The sequence below is a fragment of the Oncorhynchus tshawytscha genome, linkage group LG31 (assembly GCF_018296145.1).
Source record: "Oncorhynchus tshawytscha isolate Ot180627B linkage group LG31, Otsh_v2.0, whole genome shotgun sequence".
Lineage (NCBI taxonomy): Eukaryota > Metazoa > Chordata > Actinopteri > Salmoniformes > Salmonidae > Oncorhynchus > Oncorhynchus tshawytscha.
Genome location: NC_056459.1, coordinates 4043957 through 4068782, shown reverse-complemented (window position 1 = coordinate 4068782; position 24826 = coordinate 4043957). Strand labels below are relative to the sequence as shown.

The following is a 24826-nucleotide window of genomic DNA, read 5'->3' as shown; positions in this document are numbered from 1 at the left end:
TGAGTTAACAGTTCACATAGGGAAATCAGACAATTGGATTAATTCATTAGGCCCTACTGACTGGGCAGGGGTGCAGCCATGGGTGGGCCTAGCCAGGCCCACCCACTGGGGAACCAAGACCTGCCAATCAGAAGGAGTTTTTCCCCACAAAAGGGCTTTATTGAAGACAGAAATACTTGTTTCATCAGCAGTCCGGGTGGCTGGTCTTAGACGTTCCTGCAATTGAAGAAGCCAAATGTGGAGGTCCTGGGCTGGCGAGGTTACACGTGGTTTGCAGTTGTGAGGCCAGTTGGACTTACTGCCAAATTCTTTAAAAAACATTTGAGGCGGCTTATGGTAGAGAAATTAACATTACATTCTCTGGCAACAGCTCTTGTGGACAGTCCTGCAGTCAGCATGCCAATTGCACGCTCCCTCAAAACTTGAGACATCTGTGGCATTGTGTTGTGTGACAAAACTGCACACATTAGTGGCCTTTTATTGTTCCCAGCACAAGGTGCACCTGTGTAATGATCATGCTGTTTAATTAGCTTCTTGATATGCCACACCTGTCAGGTGGATAGATTATCTTGGCAAAGGAGAAATGCTCACAAATAGGGATGTAATTAAATTTGTGCCCAAAATTTGAGCGAAATAAGCTTTTCGTGCATATGGAACATTTCTAGGATCTTTAATTTCAGCTCATGGGACCAACACTTTACATGTTGCGTTTATATTTTTGCTCAATATAGAAAGCACCAGTTATCCTCAGAGAAGTTTGATAAAATAATAATACTACAGTATCCATGTTTGGTATTAATCACACATTCAATAGTGAGTCCTCTGAATACTCAAAGAGAGATGTACATTTTCTCCCCTCAGAGGGGGTATGGCTGACTAGTCCTTGGTTATTGTCCTTTCCTCATGTTCCTGGACAATTTGCCATGCAGGTCCAGGTGATAGAGAGCACATAAATTAGGGCTGAACCTACATGAGTTTACTAACAAAACTGGACAAGCTGGGTCATGAATAGAGCTCGGCTGAACCAAATAGCAGAATTTAATTCCTTTCAACTGCATTACAAAAGCACAGGAAGAAACACAGAACTGATGTGCATCCAGGGAGAGCGCAACAGTACTCAGAGCTCCAGCTTTATGCAGATACAGGCATGGTTTGTTAACATTTGGTCTTTTTTCAGGAATCTGCCCACAAAAGGTTGACCGACATTCTCATTGGACTGCCAAAGCATTGCAGCACACAAGATTCCAAATTGCTTACCAAACACAGATGGTATTAGATAACATACAGTGAAATCTATTTCGTCGCTGGTCAATAAAGCATTACAAACCTCTAGCCAGACAAACCTAGCTTATTAAGTAGTCTGCTATGGCCTTAAAAAGTAGGGACATAAAACAGTTCTAACAATAGTATTCAATTGCCCTTAAGTACAAACAGTAACATAAACCTAGCAGCAAATCAAGCTAATGCTAGCACATACAACAAAGGCCAAATATTCCTTTTTAATCAAAGCATTAGCACCTCGGACGTTTTTCATTTAAGTCCTGGATTATATTCATTAGGGCACACAACTGAAAAAGTTAAGAAACATGAACGTTTCTTATCGGACAATAGCTGGTTTTCTTATATTTGTTGCCTAATGAATACACACTCCTGTTGTGTCAGATAGCACAGCACTATACAGTAGGCTGCAGTAGCTCCTGGAGCTGGCAGAGGGTGCTGTGCAGTGTGGCGGCCAGTGTCTCAGCCTGGGTTTCCTCACAGCAGTTGAAGGCTGTTACGGAGAAGTGGACATGGTCCGACTGGGGGTTGTAGCACACAGCGTATCCGTCTGGGACGAGAGGTCCGAAACACATTACACTGTCTGTGTTTGCAGGCACCTAGTGTAAGGGGTTTAATATAGTTGAGAAGTTGGGGAGAAGAGAAGGAAGACAGGGTATAAAGTTACTTTCACATATGTGGCAAAATAAATGCATTTTTTACAGATCAAACAATTTACTTTAAATTGGTTTGCACAATAGTTCCCTAAATGTGTGTCTTGCAAACATTTCTGAACATGGTACCCACAAGACGATAGGTGTTAACCAATAAATAAATTGCCAAACATCAGGTAAAAGCCTTAAAAAAAAATATATATATATATACACGACACATACACTTGCAGATCTGCAACTTGTTTAGCAACTTTATAACTCAGCCCTACTCCAGTACTGTGGACACTATTCTGGTAAAAGGGCTCAATCACAAAGCTTTACACCACTCCAGCCGACACTTGGCATCGCGCATGGTGATCTTGTGCTTGTGTGTAGTTGCTCGGAAATGGAAACCCATTTCATGAAGCTCGGTAGTGAGTGTTCCAACTGAGGACCAACTATTTGTACGCGCTGTGTGCTTTAGCACTCGGCCGTCCCGTTCTGTGAGCTTGTGTGGCATACCACTTCGCGGCTGAGCCGTTGTTGCTCCTAGACGTTTCCAGTTCAAAATAACAGCACTTGCAGTTGACCAGGCCCGCTCTAGCGGGGCAGAAATTTGACAAACTGACTTGTTGGAAAGGTGGCATCCTATGATGGTGCCACGTTGAACATCACTGATCTCTTCAACAGTAAGGCCATTCTACTGCCAACGTTTGTCTATGGAGATTGCATGGCTTTGTGCTCGAGTTTATATACCCGTCAGCAATGGGTGTGGCTAAAATAGCCGAATCCACTAATTTGAATGGGTGTTCTTTATTTTTGCTATTTTCTACATTGTAGAATAATAGTGAAGACATCACAACTATGAAATAATACATATGGAATCATGCAGTAACCAAAAATCATAGCATTCAACCAATCAAAATATGTTCTATATTTGAGATTCTTCAAAGTAGCCACCCTTTGCCTTGAACGACAGCTTTTCACACTTGGCATTCTAGGTGTCCAAACTTTGGACTGGCATTTTATTTATATTTATATATATTTTTTCAAGCAAACATTTTGCTGGGCATTTGTTTGGAGGCCAGGACTGCTTGGCCCTCTTCCAGGGGACCCTTATTCATGCGGCTCTCTGCACTGGTCGTGACCTAGTTCACCTGCAAAGATATTTATCAACATCTTCAATGTCTGGGTTCGGGAGTTGAGGGGGAGGGCATGTGCTGGGAGCGCAACTCCAGAGAGGGGATTGAGCGGCCACGCCTGAGTCCAATTCAAACATTACTGACGTAGGAGATGATTGTGTTAAAATAAACATCTCACTTCTAAAAGTTCATATTCTGTTAACTCAAACCCAAATAATGCTGTTGACTCATCCTATACCCAAACTTGTACCTCAAACAGATGCTTTCTCTTTCTTCAGAGATGATGTCATGCTCCTGAGGAGAATGAACTGGCCAATCAGCAGTCTACTTGCGCTAATATTTTTAATTTAGAGATATACGCCCACACCATTCTGGGGGAACAGGCATGGGTCTCCGGGCGGGAGGGGTTGGCTCCTTCGCTATGGAGGCCGGTAGCCTAGTGGCTAGAGCGTTGGGCCAGTAACCAAAAGGTTTCTGGATTGAATCCCCGAGCTGACAAGGTAAAAATCTGTCGTTCTGCCCCTGAGCAAGGCAGTTAATCCACTGTGTCCCCCCCGGCGCCGAAGACGTGGATGTCGATTAAGGCAGCACGCCACACCTCTCTGATTCAGGAGGGGTTGGGTTAAATGGGGAAGACACATTTCAGTTGTACAACTGACTAGGTATCCCCTTTCCCAATGATTGCTTATGGCAGTATGAAAGAAGTCCTTTTTGAGAATTTATGTTACACCTCCACCTTTCCTACCCCCACCTGAAGAATGAAATGATGTCATATCATTAAATGAAAACCAATAAAAATATTTAACTTAAAAAAACAATTCACTCAGCCGATACCCAATTAAGAATGAATATGCATAGCCCATTCATTCAAATTAATTTATTACATGAATGACTTGAATACAATGACAAATCCCTGATGTAAACAGGATTACCTGGCAGGATTACCTGTTGACTTTGATAAACTACAAGTGCGCACAAAAACACCATACTAAACTACATGTAAAGAGAGAGGGACACAGACCCGATATAATATTGCATTATCCGACACTCACCTTTAGATTACATAATTATATCCTGTCATTGGAATGAATGTTGCAATCTTGTCCACTTCCAATGGAGTTGTACTTTACCTGTCCTGTTCTCAGTTTCCAGTGGGTGGCCAGCCCATAAGCGGTGTCCATGAACAGTCTGGGCACGCTCAGTCCCTCCTCGATGGCCTGAAGCTTCAAGCCCAGCAGGTGGCGGTCGATGGATTGTCCTTTGAGCGCCTAATTTAGAAAAAGTTCAGAAGTAATTAGATGACAGAAAAGTTAAACAAATTACTGAGACGATGGCAGCAGAAGCATTGGGTGTAGTCACCTGATCAGTTAGAGTGACGTAGGTCTCTATGGCCTCTCTGAGTAATTCAAGCTTTGCCTCTCTCTGCAACACACAAATAGAGCGTCAAGACGCATCAACAATGTCAATTAATAGAAACCTCCTGTAAAGCTGCCATGTAGTTGGCTTTGTTAATAACTGCAAGTAGGTTGCTTTTCTCAGCCACCCACGAAACAAGAGATTGATAAGGGCGAAGGCACAACACAAACACCCATTAAAGCTAGAATCCGTAACGATTTGTAAATCACCGTGTCCATTTGGGATAATACAACAGACTTACTGCAAACAAAAACTTCTCTAATCACCTGTGGTGGCGAAATGGGCTTTTGAGATCATTGTCAGTGCACATTTGTTGATATTCCTTGCTAGTTTCTAAGTTATTTACCCAGTTATCGCTCATTTATGGTCAGCAAACAGGGTTCGTAAGGTCATAAAAATCCTGGAAAAGCCATGGTTTGTGGGCCGGAGGAGAGAGACATAGCAACATAATAATGATAAAAACAGGCTAACTAGATATTGTGGTGCCTGGAAAGTTGTCAGTAATTCATGTCATTGTCATGTCCTAAAAAAAAATGTTTCACAGGCACGCAATTGACAAACTGGTGCGTTACCAATGCTACATACTCATGTTGTAAAACCATCTCTCAAGCGCTCGATATTGGGACTTGAGAAATAAACCTGACACGGTTGAAAAGCTGTGATTCCCCTGTAAATCAACATTGTTAAAAATATTCTTCAAATGAGCCAAAAAGACAAAACTCACATTCTGTCAATTAGATCTCTAGAATATTTTAGCCTTACCAGATTATAGATAAACATCTCTTAGTTACCTTGCTAGTAGCCTACCTTAGTCATTTGATCCCTAATTCATTGAATGAGGGAATTATTTTATAAAGAAAGTATTTGGTTGTAATATTTTATATAGGCTACTAAGGGTGGCCAACCATCCTCCAGGAGAGCCTTAAAGGGTTTGTGTTGTATTTTGAGACATGCTTGAATATGCAAAGAAGCCAACAGGCAGAGGGTAGCCTACACTTTGGTCTGATTCTCTATGGTAATAATAATTTATTTTATTTAATAAAATGCTTCTCACCGAGATAGAGGGGTCATCAAAGGTAAGCACAAACTTGAGCATTTGATTGGTGGGAGAGCGGATGTAGTCTGTGCGCCCCCCTCGAAACATCCTCTGGGAGGCAATGTCACAGGAGGCACAAACCTCATTGTGAACTCTGATGGAGAAAAGGAGAAATGGGAGAGCAGGGGTGCGTTCGGTTTGCTTTAACATTTGCTGTGTTGCGTGACGTTTTGAACTGAATGACACGTTTCCCCAAAATGGTGTGCACCGTTCATCAATAACCTTTAAAGTATGCTTGCTCCCTTTTCGTGGGTGCGGCCTTATCAATCTGGGTGTGACCATCTGAAATAGCAAAACTCGTGCAGCACACCATATGTATGGTAACTGCCCTCTGGGCCACCATAATCACAATGTTTTTTTCAACTGGTCATTCAGTACAGTACCGTTTCAGTTGAATTCAACATTGCAAACAGTTCTGTTGTACTGAACGCAACGCAAGTATTGAATTTGGACACAGTGATTGTTGTTAATCAAAACTCATTTACAAAATTGAAAATGCAGATATTCCAGACAGAATTGGCTGCCAAGAATATTTATTGTCCCATTTATTAACCACGAGAATATAATGCTTCTTGTGTGAAAATGTACTAGCATGTCTATGAAAATCAGTACCACAGTTTGAAAACATGAACTGCACACATAATTTCCTTATTATTGCATACGGTATCCTAGTTTGAGGCTGAATGCCCTTTGCAAGTGATTCCTATGAGCTCACTTGTAGTAGGCCAGCTGCAGTGCCACCTGGATGAAGGCGTTGGGACTCAGGTTGTGCTGTTTGGGTAACTCCTTCCCAAACCTCTGGAAGTTGAAGCAGCGGATATCCAGGTCGTTGATCAGTCTGGAGGTGGGGGGGGAAGACAAATTCATACTCCGTTAATAAAGCATCAGATTACAATGAATGGAACTGATCAGCTCTCTTGTTCAGACAATTTATGAATACGGGCCCAGGTTAGTTGTTGAATTCAAATTATAAAGATGACTCTTCACTCCGTTGGGATAGAAAGTTGTCAGTTTAGCCACAGGATGGCAGCAAATGTGCTGAACCCAGGAAAACACAGCCAGCTCAGATCACAAACAATTACTTAAAATAGAATGAGTAGGTCAGAAGGCACCAAAGCCTTACGCCGCTGACCGTGTTTTGTCATGGTTACATCAACACTTAGGACAGCTAATCGTGTTTACACTCCTCCATTTGCTTTGGTCCATGTCACTTTCATTTCAGCTGAGTCGTGTTGAAGTTCATAGCAAAGCAAACATTGACTACACAGAGGCCGGGTGCTTCTTATCTTTGTCATTGTAGTAATGTATCACCAACTACACTTATGCACTCACAGTGTTAGGACTGTAGTCGGAGGTGGGTTGAACCAGTCAGTATGCGCACCATATTAAAATCCTGTGCGTCAATCTAATGAACATGAAAAAAATCCCCATCAAAATCTGTCAGTTTAAGCTACTGATCGTTTTTTTTTTGTATGGGCTGCGTGTCAATCCAGCACTATCTCGCCCTTCAACATCTGAGGTGGAAAGTGGCAGAGCTACAGAGCTGTTTTTCAGACCAGAAGACATCCCGAAAATCGGTCTTCACGGAAAACAGTTTGGCCTACTAACTAATATGTAAAATAAAAGCATAAATAAAAGCCTTGTGTGTTCCCCTTTTGGCTCCTTCCGCATATTTGCAATCAAATGCGAGAATTTTCTTAACTCGGTTTCCAACGGACATGCTACTGATTTCAAAACTCGGTCCTCCAGAAAGTGTAGAGCATTAGCAAAACATTTGCAGTTCTTTGTGATATCTTTCAAAAAGGAAAGCATTAGAAAGGATTACCTACACATACTGAGCAGCTCATGTTATAGACAGAAGCGTGCTACATGGCAGACCAATCCGAATTCATCTCTCTGCATGTCCAGCCCATCATTGCTAGCGGGAAGGTTCCTGACATTTTCCGTGGCTACACCAACTAGGCTTGTAATTTCCCAATTGTATTTGTATTTACAGATGGCATACAAGTTTGTTATTAAAAAGGCATTTAGATAAAAATAAAAGTACGTTCAAATGCCTCTCCTGTGTAGTGACGCACGACAAATGCCTGGTTTCCTGAAACGAGTCACATATTTAGACCAAATAAAGACTATGATATATAATAACACAAGAGTAATGAAACAATGCATGACACATGCATAGGGTATGCAAACTCACATATCAAGGTTTTGCTTGGCATGCTCGATATCTCTCTTAATCTCACGGTCAATGTTGAAGTAAAGCTTCTTGGGCATCTGAAGTGGGATCAAAGGGGTTTTCTTTGGGTCCGGTTTCTTACTGCATAGAGAAGAACAAGGGTAAATGTTAATTGGCATTGTGTGTTTTTTTATCAACTGACTGTTTTTCTTCCGATAAACCTCAACTTCAAGTATTTTGAAATCATAAGAAACTGACATGAATACCGTATACATACAGTATGTAATTGCGCAAGTAATGCAGCAAAAGTAGATAAGACCCTCCCCTGTCTCATCTCACCAATATTGTAGAATGTGATCCAGAAGAGTGGCTATTGGTGGACCTTCAGCCGTGGCCTGCTCATACAGAAGCCCCCATGAGCCATCCTCACCCACCACAAACTACAAAAGGAAGAGGAATAGTGGAAGAGAAAGGTAACTAATTAGTTTACCAACAATTGTTGCTCAGTCCATTATCATTTTTGTTTATTGTTTATTGATTTATTTTATTTCAGTGTTACACAGCATTCTGTGCCCAGCCCATATGGACTTTTCAATACACTTTTCATCAAGTATGGGATCTATGACTGGTTGGGTCATTTGGATAATTCTACTGCTCCACTCACCTGCAGTGTTTTGTCAAACCAACGATTGCCGCTGTTCGAGTGTGTCCCGCCCCCATGCAGGATTTGAGCTGCCATACGACTGGAGTACCTGTCAGTCAAAGTAACACAGAATTTCATTGATTACGGATGCGTTTTGGATTATTAGATTTAATTAGTCATGAAGTCCCTGGTGTGTCAAACTTAACTGAGCAAAAAGTATTCAGACTGTACAGCAACTAGCATTCAATTTGAAAAAAATAGTAACAGACAGGCTGAGAGAAAAAATATTGTGGCTCATACTTATCATCTGAGACCCTCATGACTGGAGAGTCCAGACACAAAGTGAAAAGTCCCTTCTCAATTGCTCGCACTGACTCCTTGTTCAATTTATCTGGGTAAGGAAAAGAGGGAGAGCATGAAAAAAAAGGTTACGAGGTAAAGCACTCCTTACTGAAGATAACAATAGATTGACTTCAGAGACGTAGCGACCAATGTTCCCTCTTTCACCACTGAGCAAATTTCAGGTCTGCTGAGCGTGAACGTAGTGAAAATTCTTTGCAACTTCCAGCGTGTGTTTACTGTGAACACTGAGGCTGTACCTGCTTTTAGTTACAGTTTTAAACAGTGGCCAAGTTGGCTACTGTTGCCATTTGATCATAATGTGGGCCTACCATCAAAAACAGAGAAAATGCATCCCATAACATTTTAACATGGAAATAGCTGTTCTATCATTCAGCCTTACATTCCATGAGACTTTTGAAAAAACATGCAGGGTTTAACATTAACCTGTTTATCCACTTGTCCTTCAGACAAGGAAGTGACTGAAAATTGCTGCGTTATTTGATGCAAGAAACTACTTTACAAAATACAATGTATTATTATTCCCATCTCATTATTACAGCGAATCAGACAAATTATGATACCCTCTGCCTATTGGCTACAAAGCTTATTCAAGCCTGTCTTAAAATACAACAGTTTAAGACAAAAAAAAGCTCTTTACCAGACTTTCTTTTCAGATGTCTAGAAATGTACACGTTTTGTGCTCTTATAGGAAGCAATCACTCCCCTACTGCTGACTACAAATGATGTATAACTGAGCTAATAACTCACTAACTAGCAAAAGATATGAACAAAATGTGCACGTGATCTCAAAACAAGCACATCTACTCACAAACCCAGCTGTAAACACAGTCCAGTTCAAAATAAATGGCACAGATCCACACGGGCCTACTGCAGCTCTGATCAGTTACGCCCACCGGTCTCTGTAGATTAATAAGGACTGAGTAGTGCGCAATGTAATCCTACTCCCGAAGCATTCTGCATCCAGCAAAATATCTTGCATAGTTAAGTTTTGTTTCACTAAGTTGCATTGAAAGTGACTAATATTGCATTGATTCTATCACAATTGCCACAGTAAAGGGAAACATTGGTGGTGTTAACAGGGGAAACTCTAGGAAGTTGAGTGAAGTTCAATCTCGTGCGTCTCTCCGTGGGCTGATATTTCATCTGTGCTCTGCACGGCAGTCACTGGGAGCTGCGTGGCAGTCTCGGGGTTACTGCGCGCCCGTGCGGACATTACTAGCAACATGTATTTGAAAACAGTGTGATCCTCTGCATCACACACCCTGGAACGTCCCATACTCTGGGTATGTATAGTATAATGCTGTGTCTATCATGTCTACCTTTAAGCAGGCGGCTGTAGGCCTGGCCCCAGGTCTGGCGGTGCTCGCTGGTCAGGATGCCCATTGGCTCCTTGTCAGTCTTCCAGGACTCAGCCCTGATTCGCAGAAGCTGGGCGTGGATCTGGCTCTCTGTCATCCGAGAGCCATCACTGTTGTATACGTCCATCTGAAAGAACTGGATGGGACAGAGTAGAGAATTGAACTGTGATGTGGAAAAGCTAATCCATGCTTTTGTCACTTCAAGGTTAGATTACTGCAATGCCCTACTTTCAAGCTGCCCGGATATGGCACTAGGCCTAAATAAACTTGAGTAAGTGCAGAATACAGCTGCTAGAATATTGACAAGAACCAAATAATTCCTTCACATTATTCCTCTGGCTTGTGAGGTTGGGAGATCTTCATGGACTATACTCTGCCTTTGTTTTCAGGGTAGTAAGAGTGGCTTGTTGATATTCCTTAAGTGGTGTGTGGGCTGTGCTTTGGCAAAGTGGGTGGGGTGATATCTTGTTAGGTTTGCCCCGTCCAGGGGTAACTTCAGACAGGGCCTCGCAACCCCCCTGCTTTGATTCAAATTAGCCTAGACAAAATCTGACCATAGAAACGTGGAGGCAATTATTTTAGACTTCCACATGCCATTTAAACCAGTTGCCCATTTGCCATGTTCTATTGATTTTCAAATCAACTTCCTCTCATTTTCCAGTGGTCAAAGGCACAATAGTCATACTAGCAAACCATGCTAGTTGTTGCATCTTTAGATCTCCCTTTCTAAATGTCTAATGGATATTTCCATCTATGTGACATGAAACCTGCGTGCATACGCGGTGCACTTTTTACAGTGTTTTCCAGCTAATTGCATTATGAAACAAACATTTGCGCATAGCTACACTTACGTGAATAATAGTTGATCAACATTCAAAATGTCCAACGCCACATTTTCCTAAAACCCTGTCTTAGGCATGCTCTCACTAACTCCCCTCCCATAGGACCGTGCCTCAGGACTACCTAGCTTGACGATTTATAGCTGTCCCTGTCCCAATTATTATATATTTTTAGTTTGGACTTAGGAGGCCCGAAAAAACCCTTAGGGCATTTTCTATGCAGAAAAAGCTCTGCCCTCTATTGCCACCATGAATATTATTTGACCCTGCTGGTCATCTATGAACGTTTCAATGTCTTGAATTACTTTTAAACCTTAACGTACTCTTAAATGCACTCTTAAATCTACACCCAGCACAGCCAGAAGAGGACAGGCCACCCACCGCTCTGAGCCCGGTTCCTCTTTAGGTTTCTTCCTAGGTTCCTGCCTTCTAGGGAGTTTTTCCTAGCCACTTTGCTTGTGAGTCTGCATTGCTTGCTCTAAGGGGTTTGAGGCTGGGTATCTGTAAAGCACTTTGACAACTGCTGTTGTAAAAAGGGCTTTATAAAATACATTTGATTGGGTATCATTGCCATGTTTATTAGTCTGTAATATATGATCAATTGGAGCTGTCCCCTTTGCTCTGCGTAGCCGCTCTCATCTTGAAAAAAAAAAAAAAACGTTAAATCCTCTTCTGACCACAGCCATATAGTCAGTGATGCATACTGTGGGTCAAGCTCACCTGGTAGTTCCTCACCACTGTGATGTGGCGGGCACGGCTGTGATGGGTGATAGTGTCGTGTTTGCGGCCTGGGATCCGACAGGATGAGAAGAGGAGGGGAAAGAGCTCCATACAGAGTGGCTGGCCCCGCATGTACTCCACTGGCAAACGGCCACTGAGATACAGAGAGAGCATACAGATACAGTTACTGACAGTATGCCGTAATAAATTTAGACTGGGTATATAAACCAAAGCATACAGGCCAACACAGAGATAAAAGGTTAAAACGCTAAAATAGCTGTGAGAGAGTTTCTGCAACCTAGGATACAAATATTGATATGGTTCACCATTTGGTTAAACATGACTTGGAAAACCTGGTCAGTAATATGTAGCTAATATTAAGGCTTCAGGTCTAAGACGACATATATGTACAGTACAATCGTGAAATGGCACTTACTTGTCTACTACATTTTTGAAATCAAGTGCAGCAGCAATCAGCTTGGATGCAAACCTGGGTCGACACAAAATATGTTAGAGAACGGCCCAGACAGAGTACTGTTTGTTCAATGCAAATCAAACTTCACCTTGCAACATACTACTTTGTGCATTATCATAAAATGGGGGTGGAACTGTTCAAAGTTCCTCATACTTCCTACAGCTATAGATAGGATATAGATGTAGGATATAGATGTATGAAATAACATTCGGAAAGTATTCAAACCCCTTGACTTTTCCCACATTTTGTTACGTTACAGCCTTATTCTAAAATGGATTCAATAGTTTCTTTTCCCTTTATCAATCTACACACAATACCCCTTAGTGACAATGCAAAAAACGGGTTTAGACATTTTTGCAAATGTATATTTACATATTTACTCAGTACTTTGTTGAAGCACCTTTGGCAGCAATTACAGCCTTGAGTCTTCTTGGGTATGACGCTACAAGCATGGCACACCTGTATTTGAGGAGGATCTCCCATTATTCTCTGCAGATCCTTTCGAGCTCGGTCAGGTTGGATGGGGGAGCGTTGCTGCACAGCTATTTTCAGGTCTCTCCAGAGATGTTCGATCAGGTTCAAGTCCGGGCTCTGGCTAGGCCACTCAAGGACATTCAGAGACTTGTCCCGAAGCCACTCCTGCGTTGTCTTGGCTGTGTGTTTAGTGTTGTTATCCTGTTGGAAGGTGAACCTTTGCTCCAGTCTGAGGTCCTGAGCGCTCTGGAGCAGGTTTTAATCAAGGATCTCGCTGTACTTTGCTCCGTTCATCTTTCCCTCGATCCTGCCAAGTCTCCAAGTCCCTGCCGCTGAAAAACATCCCCACAGAATGATGCTGCCACCGCCATGCTTCACCGTATGGATGGTGCCAGGTTTCCTCCAGACATTACGCTTGGCATTCAGGACAAAGAGTTCAATCTTGGTTTCATCAGACAAGAGAATCATGTTTCATGGTCTGAGAGTCCTTTAGGTGCCTTTTGGCAAACTCCAAGCGGGCTGTCATGTGCCTTTTACTGAAGAGTGGCTTATGTCTAGCCACTCTAGCATAAAGGCCTGATTGGTGGATTGCTGCAGAGATGGTTGTCTTTCTGGAAGGTTCTCCCATCTCCACAGAGGAACTCTGGAGCTCTGTCAGAGTGACCATCGGGTTCTTGGTCACCTCCTTGATCAAGGCCCTTCTCCCCTGATTGCTCAGTTTGGCTGGGTGGCCAGCTCTAGGAAGAGTCTTGATGGTTCCAACCTTCTTCCATTTAAGAATGATGGAGGCCACCGTGTTCTTGGGGACCTTCAATGCTGCAGAAATGTTTTGGTGCCCTTCTCCAGATCTGTGCCTCGACACAATCCTGTCTCGGAGCTCTACGGACAGTTCCTTCGACCTCATGGCTTACTTTTTGCTCTGACATGCACGGTCAACTCTGGGACCTTATATAGACAGGTGTGCGCCTTTCCAAATCAAGTCCAATCAATTGAATTTACCACAGGTGGACTCCAATCAACAGGGTGTACCTGAGCTCAATATTGAGTCTCATAGCAAAGGGTCTGAAAACGTATGTAAATACAATCGTTTTTATTTTAATTTGATTTAAAACCACCTGTCTGCAGTTGGACCGACTAAGTTGTTCTCACTCTGTACTCAGAAAATCCACAGGTACAAATGCTGAGTGAGTGTACAACATCATCCAACCAGATCATGTCAACACTGGTGACTGTGTACATTCAGCAAACCAGCCTACTCCTCTAGTATCTCACAGGCACATAGTGCATACAGGTATGCCAGTATGTTGCTGACTGGCACTCACACAAGCTGGCCCCTCCAGTCTGAGAAGTCCCGCTTGGGCAGGGAGATGGCTGGGTTAGAATGCACGGGCAGGGGCTGTCTGCTCTCCAGGTACGCCCACTGCACCCACCAGTCAGATATCTACAGTAGAGGACAGGGGAAAGGACAACAGCAAAACAACTATCAATCATGCAGTACAGTTCAGAAAGGAGGGCAGCTGTGGAAAGAGTGAAACTCAAATTAGCACCATGCATTGTGTGTACTATAAAGTGTCATCCAAAATCATGCACTCCACTGATATTTTCTTATCTCAGTCTATTTATGTTACAAATTGTGCATAATTTCCCACATTGTTTGCATACCCAATTGTTGGAGTGTCTAGCTCGTCTCTCCAGTCCCTCTTGAAGTTGCGGACCGAGTCCCCCCTCTCCGCAAAACTTTTGGATATTCTTGCGGGTGTGGACAAGCTCTTCTTCAGGTATCAGGGGCTCCAGGGCTCGTAGGTACCCCTGCAGAGTCTGGGCCAGCGGGGGCACCGGCTGGGCGGGCACCAAGGAGGAGAAGCATCTCTCCTGGCTGGATCCAGACACAACCTACATGTATGTCCAGATAAACAATGTTGAGTAATACAATGAGTTGATATTTGAACAACAGTTAAGTTTGAACATTTGTTATTTGGGTCACGCAGGGTTATTTTGGGGTCACCCACCTAGGGACCGTAGGATCTGGAAAAACTCCATTTGATTCGTATTAACGGTCATTGTGTACGTTACCCTACGTTGTCAACGTTGCATTCTAGGCGCTAGCTCAAAAACCCAACATTAGCATGAATTACGTGAATAAGAAGCACATGACAAATATTTTCCAAGATGTGAAATAAACTTGTTCTCTGTAATATCGTATATCTTTGAAATCGTGACATTACGTCCTTTCGAGGAAAATAGGCAGGTTTCTCGACTAACGCTGCATTCACAACATCTTGTAATTTGTTAAATACCAGCATACGACTGGGAAATATCCACTTGAACGCTCCTCCAACTGTAATTACTAGAAGGAAACTCGTCCATCCTCACCGTGCTCCAAGGTATATCAAGCCTTTTGTTTATATACTCAAAGCTCCATTAGTAGCTTATTTAACTGGGAGTCTGTCAGGTACTCAGCAGGAAGGTCTGATTGAACTATTATTGAAACAAGACCTTGATGGCAAAAAACTGGAGGCCTCTTACACTTCAATGTTCTGATGCAAAAATACTAGCAAAATGCATAGCACTCAGAATTAAAAAAGGTTTCTACCAGGTATTGTTCATCCTGATTAGACAGGTTTTTAACATGGACGATACATTGGAGATAATCTACGATAACTACTAGAAATAAAAGAATATGAAACATCTAAGAAGCTAAGCCTGGTATTCATAGCAGATTTTGAAAAGGCCTTGGTTAAAATAAGACTGGATTTCATATATAAATGCCTGGATTTTTTACATTTCGGTTAGTCTCTTATTCAATGGGTAAAAGTAATGTATAGAAACCCCAGGTGTGAATAGTAAATACTTCAAAGAGTTTTAAACTTTCAAGAGGCGATAAACACGGGTGTCCGATGTCACCATATCTTTTCGTTATGGCCATCAAAATGATAGCTATTAAAATCAGATCAAATAACAGAGGATTTAGAATCCAAGATTTAAAAACAAAGGTGTCCATGTATGCCGATGACTCAAGCTTTATATTAAGTCTGCAAGCTAGAACCCTGCAATGTCTCAAGGAAAATCTAGATAACTTTTCTGGCCTCGCTGGACCATATTATGTATCGGATCTTTAAAAAATGTATTTAAAAACTTTTACATTACCCTGCAGTTTACCTATAAAATGGGCTGACGGTGAAGTAGACATACTTGGTACTCATAACACATACAGTTGAAGTCGAAAGTTTAATTAAAACAAAACAACAAAACTATAGTTTTGGCAAGTTGGTTAAGACATCTACTTGGTGCATGACAAGTAAGTTTTCCAACAATTGTTTACAGACATATTATTTCACTGTATCACAATTCCAGTGGGTCAGAAGTTGACTGTGCCTTTAAACAGCTTGGAAAATTCCAGAAAATTATTTGGCTTTAGAAGCTTCTGACAGGCAATTTGAGTCAATTGGAGGTGTACCTGTGGATGTATTTCAAGGGCTACCTTCAAACTCAGTGCCTCTTTGCTTTACATCACGGGAAAAACAAAATAAATCAGCCAAGACCTCAGAAGAAAAAAAAGAAGGTCTCCACAAGTCTGGTTCATCCTTGAGAGCAATTTCCAAACGCCTGAAGGTACCACGTTCATCTGTACAAACAATAGTACACAAGTATAAACACCATGGGACCACGCAGCCGGCATACCGCTCAGGAAGGAGACGCGTTCTGTCTCCTAGAGATGAACGTACTTTGGTGCGAAATGTGCAAATCAATCCCAGATCAGCAAAGGACCTTGTGAAGATGCTGGAGGAAACAGGTACAAGAGTATCTATATCCACAGTAAAACGAGTCCTATATCGACATAACCCGAAAGGCCATTCAGCAAAGAAGAAGCCACTGCTCCAAAACCGCCATAAAAAAGCCAGACTACGGTTTGCAACTGCACACGGGGACAAAGATCGTACTTTTTGGAGAATTGTCCTCTGGTCTGATGAAACAAAAATAGAACTGTTTGGCCATAATGACCATCGTTATGTTTGGAGGAAAAGGGGGAGGCTTGCAAGCCGAAGAACACCATCCCAACCGTGAAGCTCGAGGGTGGCAGCATCATGTTGTGGGGGTGCTTTGCTGCAGGAGGGGCTGGTGCACTTCACAAAATATAATAATTTTTACTAGGATTAAAAGTCAGGAATTGTGAAAAAAAAGACAGTTTAAATGCATTTGGCTAAGGTGTATGTAAACTTCCAACTTCCACTGTACATACATACATACATACATATACACAAAACGAGCTCTCCACAATGAATTTCAAGAGAAAACTAGTCAAAATAGACAAGATCCTATAACCATGGAGAGGTAAATACCTATCTATTTATGGGAAATTACACTGATTAACTCCTTAGTCTGGTTGGGTTGAGATTATTAAATATAAAAGCACTAAACCACTCTCTAAAAGCTTTACTTGAACCCAAAATGGTTCTCAAGTAGATTACTAAGAAAAGCTCATCCATTGTTTAAAAATGACCTTTTTGCCGATTGCCTAGTCTCATTTTCGATTAATTGAAAATTATACTTATTTTCCAAAGCATCTCTTTTTTTTTTAACAAGCGTTGCAGAGCGGATTTCAATTTCATCCCCCAGAAAAGATGGAACAAATATTACAACAAATATTATGGTCGAACTGAAATGTGTTGGTTGATAAATTACCTGTACTTATGGAAAACATGTTTGAAAGGGGTATTTTGTTTTTAAAATGATATTGTAAATTGGAACAGTAGAGTTGTGTCTTTCATGGAGCTATCGGAATTGTATGGGAAGGTCTGCTCAATCCAAGGTGGATTACAGCATAACCCCAAAAAAATGGAGGCAGCATGTGGCAGTGGGAGGTAGGGAACTGGTTTGTCTGCCCAATATAAAGGATCAAAACTGTCTGAGGAACAAAAATAACAAATAGGAAAGTATACCAGTTTCAGTTGAGGACCAGGACGTTGACAGCTGTGCCATACAGATTGCAAAATAGCTGGGAAGATATTTATGATGTACCGATTCCATGGCACAGGGTGTATGAGTAAAACGCTGCAAGACTCAAGACTCGTGCTTTTCAGCTAAAATCATTGTACAGAATTCTTGCCACAAACAAAATGTTGATAATTGGGGCATACAACCATCGCAGCTCTGCAGATTTGGTTGTGAAGATACAGAATCAATAGATCATTTGTTCTGGTATTGCCCTCAAGTAGGGTTAGCATAAAGTTCATATTAGATTGACCCTAGAAATAGAATTGATGGGAGATCTGGAGAGACCTGGTCAGTCAAATACTTTTACTAAGAGTATTAGTAATTATCTTCAACTCGCAGTCTGTGGATTCCAATCGATTAGATTCAAATTGATTGTTAGGGTCTATCAATTCCCCATTCCATATATCACCAGTAGTACATTTACCATTAATTCCTATGGTCTAAATCTACAACGTTTGTTTGGTTATGGTAATGTCTGTTAATGAACTCAAAATATTATTATTCCAGTCTTTTATCGTTCTCATTGTAGGAGTAGACACGTTGTTTGCAGAGTGCACAACCTATGCTACACTTGTGAGAACCAAGTTTGTTTATTTCATTATATTTACAAGTTTTGTCAACTTAGTCAGTCATTGTCTTTTGTTTGGAGTGCTCCTGTCATTGTCTTTCCAGCTCTCTCCCCTTAGATAACCACTCAGTGTGAAAGGGGAAAAAGTCATACTCTGATCCAGTAGAAACGCCATAAAAATAGGCCTACCGGATGACTTCTTATCCCTTGAGCAAATAGCCTACAGCTGTGTCTGTCCCGAGCTCATTGGCACAGGAAGATCTGTGGGTCCAGAATATTTTATTCAATGTGGCAAGTTTGGTAGCACCAGCTTCTGGCCAGACCCAAGTTAATAGTTTATATAATTGTTTCAAGTTCATTGCAGACAGGGTTAAGTAGCCAATGTGATTTATCAGGATATTTTCTACCTGCAGGTTGCAGTGTTTTTATTTGTTTGCTTTATAGGCAATAAAAATTAAACCTAAAAAGTATCATTTTCATTTGGATAGAATTTTGATTAACCACAAGACAATGATTTTGAGATAAGACAATATTAATGAAATGAAACTGATCCATGAAAATGTGCACATGAAAACCATAAATGGCACGCAGAGTGGTAGAAATGGTAAGATAAATTGGCATTCCACATTAGCAAGTTTGCCAACTCCTACCAGCAACTTCAGGAGAGTAACGTTAAGGTTCTCTCTGGCTCCTTCGAGTCATTTGTGTCTTTCATCAAACAGTTGATTTTATTAAAACACAGTGTGTTCATATATGGAAAAATATTTTTTATAATTTTGAACAATCGATTGGTCAAAAGATGACGATTTTTGGTCGACCAAGATTTTTTGTCGGGGACAGCCCTACTCTTATTATTGATATTGATTAATGTACTGCAATGTTGAGGGAGCTAGCATGCACGCGTTTCACTGCACCTTCCTTTTATCCCTGCTGTAAACTGTATGTGACAAATACATTTGATTTGAAAACACAGAAATCCTACTCATTACTTTACATGCTTATTAACCTATGTCAGCCAGTACGGGGCACTTGACTCAAGCCCAGAAGGTGTCCAGTGCAAAGTCCATCCATTTGGGTACCCTGGACAGTTCAATGGAATCTCCTCATTGATTTTCGCCATCTCCTAATTTCTTAAAGTATAAAGTAATTGAGTGTCCTGTCAGTGAAAATCATATTCTGTTTTAACTCCTACCCAAATATTGTTATTGATTCATCCTATACTCATATCAGTGGCCAAAGCATAAATTGGAGAGAAGGAATAAAAAAATAAAAAAATAAAAACACTTTAAAAAAAACTCAAAAATGCTTGCCACACCAACAAACTATCATGGTCCAAACACACCAACAGTCTTTAACAGGGCACGACATCACCTTTTCGCCCACAGGAGATTTGGCATGGGTCCCCAGATCCTCAAAGGGATATTATACAGCTGCACCATCGAGAGCATCCTGACCGGTTGCATCCCCGCCTTGTAAGGCAACTGCTTAGCATCTGACCGTAAGGCGCTACAGAGGGTAGTGCGTACAGCCCAGTACGCACTACCAACCTAACTACATGTACAAATTACCTAGGATAACCTGTACCCCCACACATTGACTTGGTACCGGTACCACCTGTATATAGCCTTGTTATACACTGCTCCAAAAAATTAAGGGAACACTTAAACAACACAATGTAACTCCAAGTCAATCACACTTCTGTGAAATCAAACTGTCCACTTAGGAAGCAACACTGATTGACAATACATTTCACATGCTGTTGTGCAAATGGAATAGACAACAGGTGGAAATTATAGGCATTTAGCAAGACGCCCTGTGCTCTTCACAGATGAAAGCAGATTCACACTGAGCACGTGACAGACGTGACAGAGTCTGGAGACGCCATGGAGAACGTTCTGCTGCATGCAACATCCTCCAGCATGACCGGTTTGGCGGTGGGTCAGTCATGGTGTGGGGTGGCATTTCTTTGGGGGGTGCACAGCCCTCCATGTGCTCGCCAGAGGTAGCCTGACTGCCATTAGGTACTGAGATGAGATCCTCAGTCCCCTTGTGAGACCATGTGCTGGTGTGGTTGGCCCTGGGTTCCTCCTAATGCAAGACAATGCTTGACCTCATGTGGCTGGAGTGTGTCAGCAGTTCCTGCAAGAGGAAGGCATTGATGCTATGGACTGGCCCGCCCGTTCCCCAGGCCTGACTCCAATTGAGCACATCTGGAACATCATGTCTTGCTCCATCCACCAAGCACCACAGACTGTCCAGGAGTTGGCGGATGCTTTAGTCCAGGTCTGGGAGGAGATCCCTCAGGAGACCATACACCACCTCATCAGGAGCATGCCCAGGCGTTGTAGGGAAGTCATACAGGCACGTGGAGGCCACACACACTACTGAGCCTCATTTTGACTTGTTTTAAGGACATTACATCAAAGTTGGATCAGCCTGTAGTGTGGTTTTCCACTTTAATTTTGAGTGTGACTCCAAATCCAGACCTCCATGGGTTGATAAATATGATTTCCATTGATAATTTTTGTGTGATTTTGTTGTCAGCACAATCAGTTATGTAAAGAAAAAAGTATTTAATAAGAATTTGTCATTCATTCAGATCTAGGATGTGTTATTTTAGTGTTCCCTTTATTTTTTTGAGCAGTGTAGTTACTTCTTACTTTAGTTTATTTGGTGAATATTTTCTTGACTCTTTCTTGAACTGCATTGTTGGTTAAGGGCTTAAGGGCTTGTAAGAAAGCATTTCACGGTTAGGTCTACACCTGTTGTAGTCAGCACATGTGACAAAAAAGTTTGATTTGAAATACCAGTTGGAAGCATTCACATGCTTTGAACTAGTTGAGAAACTAAAAGTACAGCTATCATGCTTGTAAACAAATTAATTAACAAATTGTTGCATTTAACTGCAGAAAAGTAATTTCCTTAGTAGATGACGTCTGGTCAGCATATGGGAGAAGAGCGTTCATGTGGATTTTTCGTAGACGTATGTGGTAAATACCACCTTCCCACTTGGTCATGAACAAAGCATAAATACATTTTTATGGGAAGGAAAACTAACTCATTTTGTAATTAATTATAGGTACATTTTCCATAGACATCTGGACAGTTTAAAGTATCTCTGGTAAGATGCAGAAAAATAAGGGCGTTCGAGTGATGTGCCAATCAAAACATGACCAGCCAGAACATACCTAAATAGGAAGTTTGTAAGTATGTATGGGGGAGGTTCCCCATACCAAAACAACTTCCAAATGCCACAGTATTACAATTTAAAAGGGTTTAACTATTCAGATAGCTTACGACTCACCCTAGACAGCCAAACTCTGCATGTTCTCGCAGTTATTTTTCTCAAAATCATCTCAACTCACGAGCCACTCCTTTACCGGATCAAAGGCGCGAAATTTCTTGAGAAAGTGTTTTGGAAAAAATATCTAGTGTACACTTTTCCTAAGTAGATAACCTGCTCAAATGTAGCCAGCTATCTAACTTGCTAACGACAAATGCCAGGTGAGTTTTCTTCGAGTCCTTGCATAAATGTTGGGGTGTCAAAGACTTTGTTATTGTCCAACTGGTAAAAAGTTATCGTTCCAGGTTTGGAAACTTTGACGGGCTTTGACATGGCAGAAAATGGCAAACGCCAGCAGTCACGGTCCCTACAGAGCAGTGGTGAGAAATCTTGGGACTTTCGCAAAGAATTCAGATTAATTTCTGTAGCAAAAATAACACAGCTAAATCGACACGTGTCCAATGTTTCCGTAAGCCAAACCCAAAGAGCTCCTTACAGAACAATGAGACAGATATTTCAGCGGATGTATAAATGTGAAGCATCCGCTTGGCGTTTCCACTCGATACCAAATATGGTAGTAAGAGGGTTGGAACGAGATGGATTTTGGCTGACATTCTGCAAATGTTGTAATCGATTAAACATTTGATTTCAATACAGTTCTGTTCCCAAAACTAAAACATGCAATGAAAAGAGTGGACTACGATTTGTAGACTTCACCCTTTTGCAAACTTTTTTAAAATCGCATTGTTGCACAAAGGTGAATTGAGTTATTGCACACGCGCACTTCAGGATAGGCGTTTCCTAACGGACATATGCAGATGTATGCTAGAACACGGCAATAGGATCACGCTAGCTCGTGCTTTGCTCTGCCCACCTCCTTGCTTGTTCTGCCCGCTATGACTCATTTGTTCCCATTGGAAATGACAGGCTGTGGTCTATCTGGCTTTACTTACAAAATCTTTGAAGCTACTCACATGTTTTACTGCTTCTTCTTCTTCTGTGGATTTTATATGGCGGTTAGCAACCAACTTTAAGGTGCATTACCGCCTCCAACTGGACTGTAGTGTGGCTCAGAGAATGTTATTCTTATTCGGTGGTGTTATAGGAATAACTACACCCAACTATGGTGTATTGACGCCCCCAACTGTATGGGGTGACACCTATGACTTTTAACATTAATAGTAAGCTTATCCTGGCGTGACGTTTTGATAACTGTGTAAATCTCATTAGGACAAGGTGACTTTTATCAATATATTTGCCCATATTTACCCCCAAAAATGAAATGCTAACTACTATTATGGCAATCATAAAGAACTACAAATACCACAATGAACTACAAATGCATGACTCCACCATTAAGTTTTGCAGATGACACATCAGTGTTCAGTTAACTAGCCTACCTGGTTGAATAAAGGTGAAAAAAAAATAAGACTACTGAATATCTAATCAAATGGCTGCGCAGACTATTTGCATTGCCCCCTCTTTTTATGCTGCTGCTACTCTCTGTTATTATCTATACATAAGTCACTTTAATAACTCTACCTACATGTACAGTGGGGAGAACAAGTATTTGATATACTGCCAATTTTGCAGGGTTTCCTACTTAACAAATCATGTAGAGGTCTGTAATTTTTATCATAGGTACGCTTCAACTGTGAGAGATGGAATCTAAAACAAAAATGCAGAAAATCACATTGTATGATTTTTAAGTAATTCATTTGCATTTTATTGCATGACATAAGTATTTGATCACCTACCAACCAGTAAGAATTCCGTCTCTCACAGACCTGTTAGTTTTTCTTTAAGAAGCCCTCCTGTTCTCCACTCATTACCTGTATGAACTGCACCTGTTTGAACTCGTTACCTGTATAAAAGATACCTGTCCATACACTCAATCAAACAGACTCCAACTTCTCCACAATGGCCAAGACCAGAGAGGGTATAAGGACATCGGGGATACAATTGTAGACCTGCACAAGGCTGGGATGGGCTACAGGACAATAGGCAAGCAGCTTGGTGAGAAGGCAACAAATGTTGGCGCAATTATTAGAAAATGGAAGAAGTTCAAGATGACGGTCAATCACCCTCGGTCTGGGGCTCCATGCAAGATCTCACCTCGTGGGACATCAATGATCATGAGGAAGGTGAGGGATCAGCCCAGAACTATATGGCAGGACCTGGTCAATGACCAGAAGAGAGCTGGGACCACAGTCTCAAAGAAAACTATTAGTAACACACTACGCTGTCATGGATTAAAATCCTGCAGCGCACGCAAGGTCTCCCTGCTCAAGCCAGCGCATGTCCAGGCCCGTCTGAAGTTTACCAATGACCATCTGGATGATCCAGAGGAGGAATGGGAGAAGGTCATGTGGTCTGATGAGACAAAAATAGAGCTTTTTGGTTTAAACTCCACTCGCCGTGTTTGGAGGAAGAAGAAGGATGAGTACAACCCCAAGAACACCTCCCAACCGTGAAGCATGGAGGTGGAAACATAATTCTATTGGGATGCTTTTCTGCAAAGGGGACAGGACGACTGCACCGTATTGAGGGGAGGATGGATGGGGCCATGTATCGCGAGATCTTGGCCAACAACCTCATTCCCTCAGTAAGAGCATTGAAGATGGGTCGTGGCTGGGTCATCCAGCATGACAATGACCCGAAACACACAGCCAGGGCAACTAAGGAGTGGCTCCGTAAGAAGCATCTCAAGGTCCTGGAGTGGCTTAGCCAGTCTCCAGACCTGAACCCAATAGAATATCTTTGGAGGGAGCTGAAAGTCTGTATTGCCTAGCGACAGTCCCAAAACCTGAAGGATCTGGAGAAGGTCTGTATGGAGGAGTGGGCCAAAATCCCTGCTGCAGTGTGTGAGAACCTGGTCAAGAACTACAGGAAATGTATGATCTCTGTAATTGCAAACAAAGGTTTCTGTACCAAATATTAAGTTCTGCTTTTCTGATGTATCAAATACTTATGTCATGCAATAAAATGCAAATTAATTTCTTAAAAAATCATACAATGTGATTTCCTGGATTTTTGTTTTAGATTCTGTCTCTCGCAGTTGAAGTCAAATCAAATCAAATTTATTTATATAGCCCTTCGTACATCAGCTGATATCTCAAAGTGGTGTACAGAAACCCAGCCTAAAACCCCAAACAGCAAGCAATGCAGGTGTAGAAGCACGGTGGCTAGGAAAAACTCCCTAGAAAGGCCAAAACCTAGGAAGGAACCTAGAGAGGAACCAGGCTATGTGAGGTGGCCAGTCCTCTTCTGGCTCTGCCGGGTGGAGATTATAACAGAACATGGCCAAGATGTTCAAATGTTCATAAATGACCAGCATGTACAAATAATAATAATCACAGGCAGAACAG

The 24826-nt window shown here is 41.8% G+C and overlaps 1 protein-coding gene across 1 annotated transcript; it reads right to left on the bottom strand.

Annotated features, from left to right (window-relative positions):
• Window positions 1–654: 654 nt before the first annotated feature.
• On the bottom strand, window positions 655–21959 carry cratb (carnitine O-acetyltransferase b). The gene is made up of 15 exons (XM_024396129.2): window positions 21480–21959; window positions 14275–14505; window positions 13935–14053; window positions 12100–12153; window positions 11664–11817; window positions 10066–10240; window positions 8684–8774; window positions 8405–8492; window positions 8080–8180; window positions 7762–7881; window positions 6280–6402; window positions 5523–5658; window positions 4412–4474; window positions 4183–4320; window positions 655–1877 (listed from the first exon to the last, which is right to left on the bottom strand). The coding sequence occupies exons 1-15, from the start codon at window positions 21528–21530 to the stop codon at window positions 1674–1676; spliced, it is 1848 nt and encodes a 615-aa protein (XP_024251897.1). The 5' UTR covers window positions 21531–21959; the 3' UTR covers window positions 655–1673.
• Between the last annotated feature and the right edge of the window lie 2867 nt (window positions 21960–24826).

What these genes read in the sequence shown, in the direction of transcription:
- cratb (XM_024396129.2), bottom strand. Translation starts at nt 21,530, where the DNA reads ATGATTTTGAGAAAAATAACTGCGAGAACATGCAGAGTTTGGCTGTCT. An exon ending in CTGCAGCTGGCCTACTACAA is followed by an intron (nt 5,659 to 6,279) that starts GTGAGCTCATAG and finishes TTTCTCCATCAG; the next exon opens with AGTTCACAATGAGGTTTGTG. An exon ending in ACGTCACTCTAACTGATCAG is followed by an intron (nt 4,321 to 4,411) that starts GTGACTACACCC and finishes TTTCTAAATTAG; the next exon opens with GCGCTCAAAGGACAATCCAT.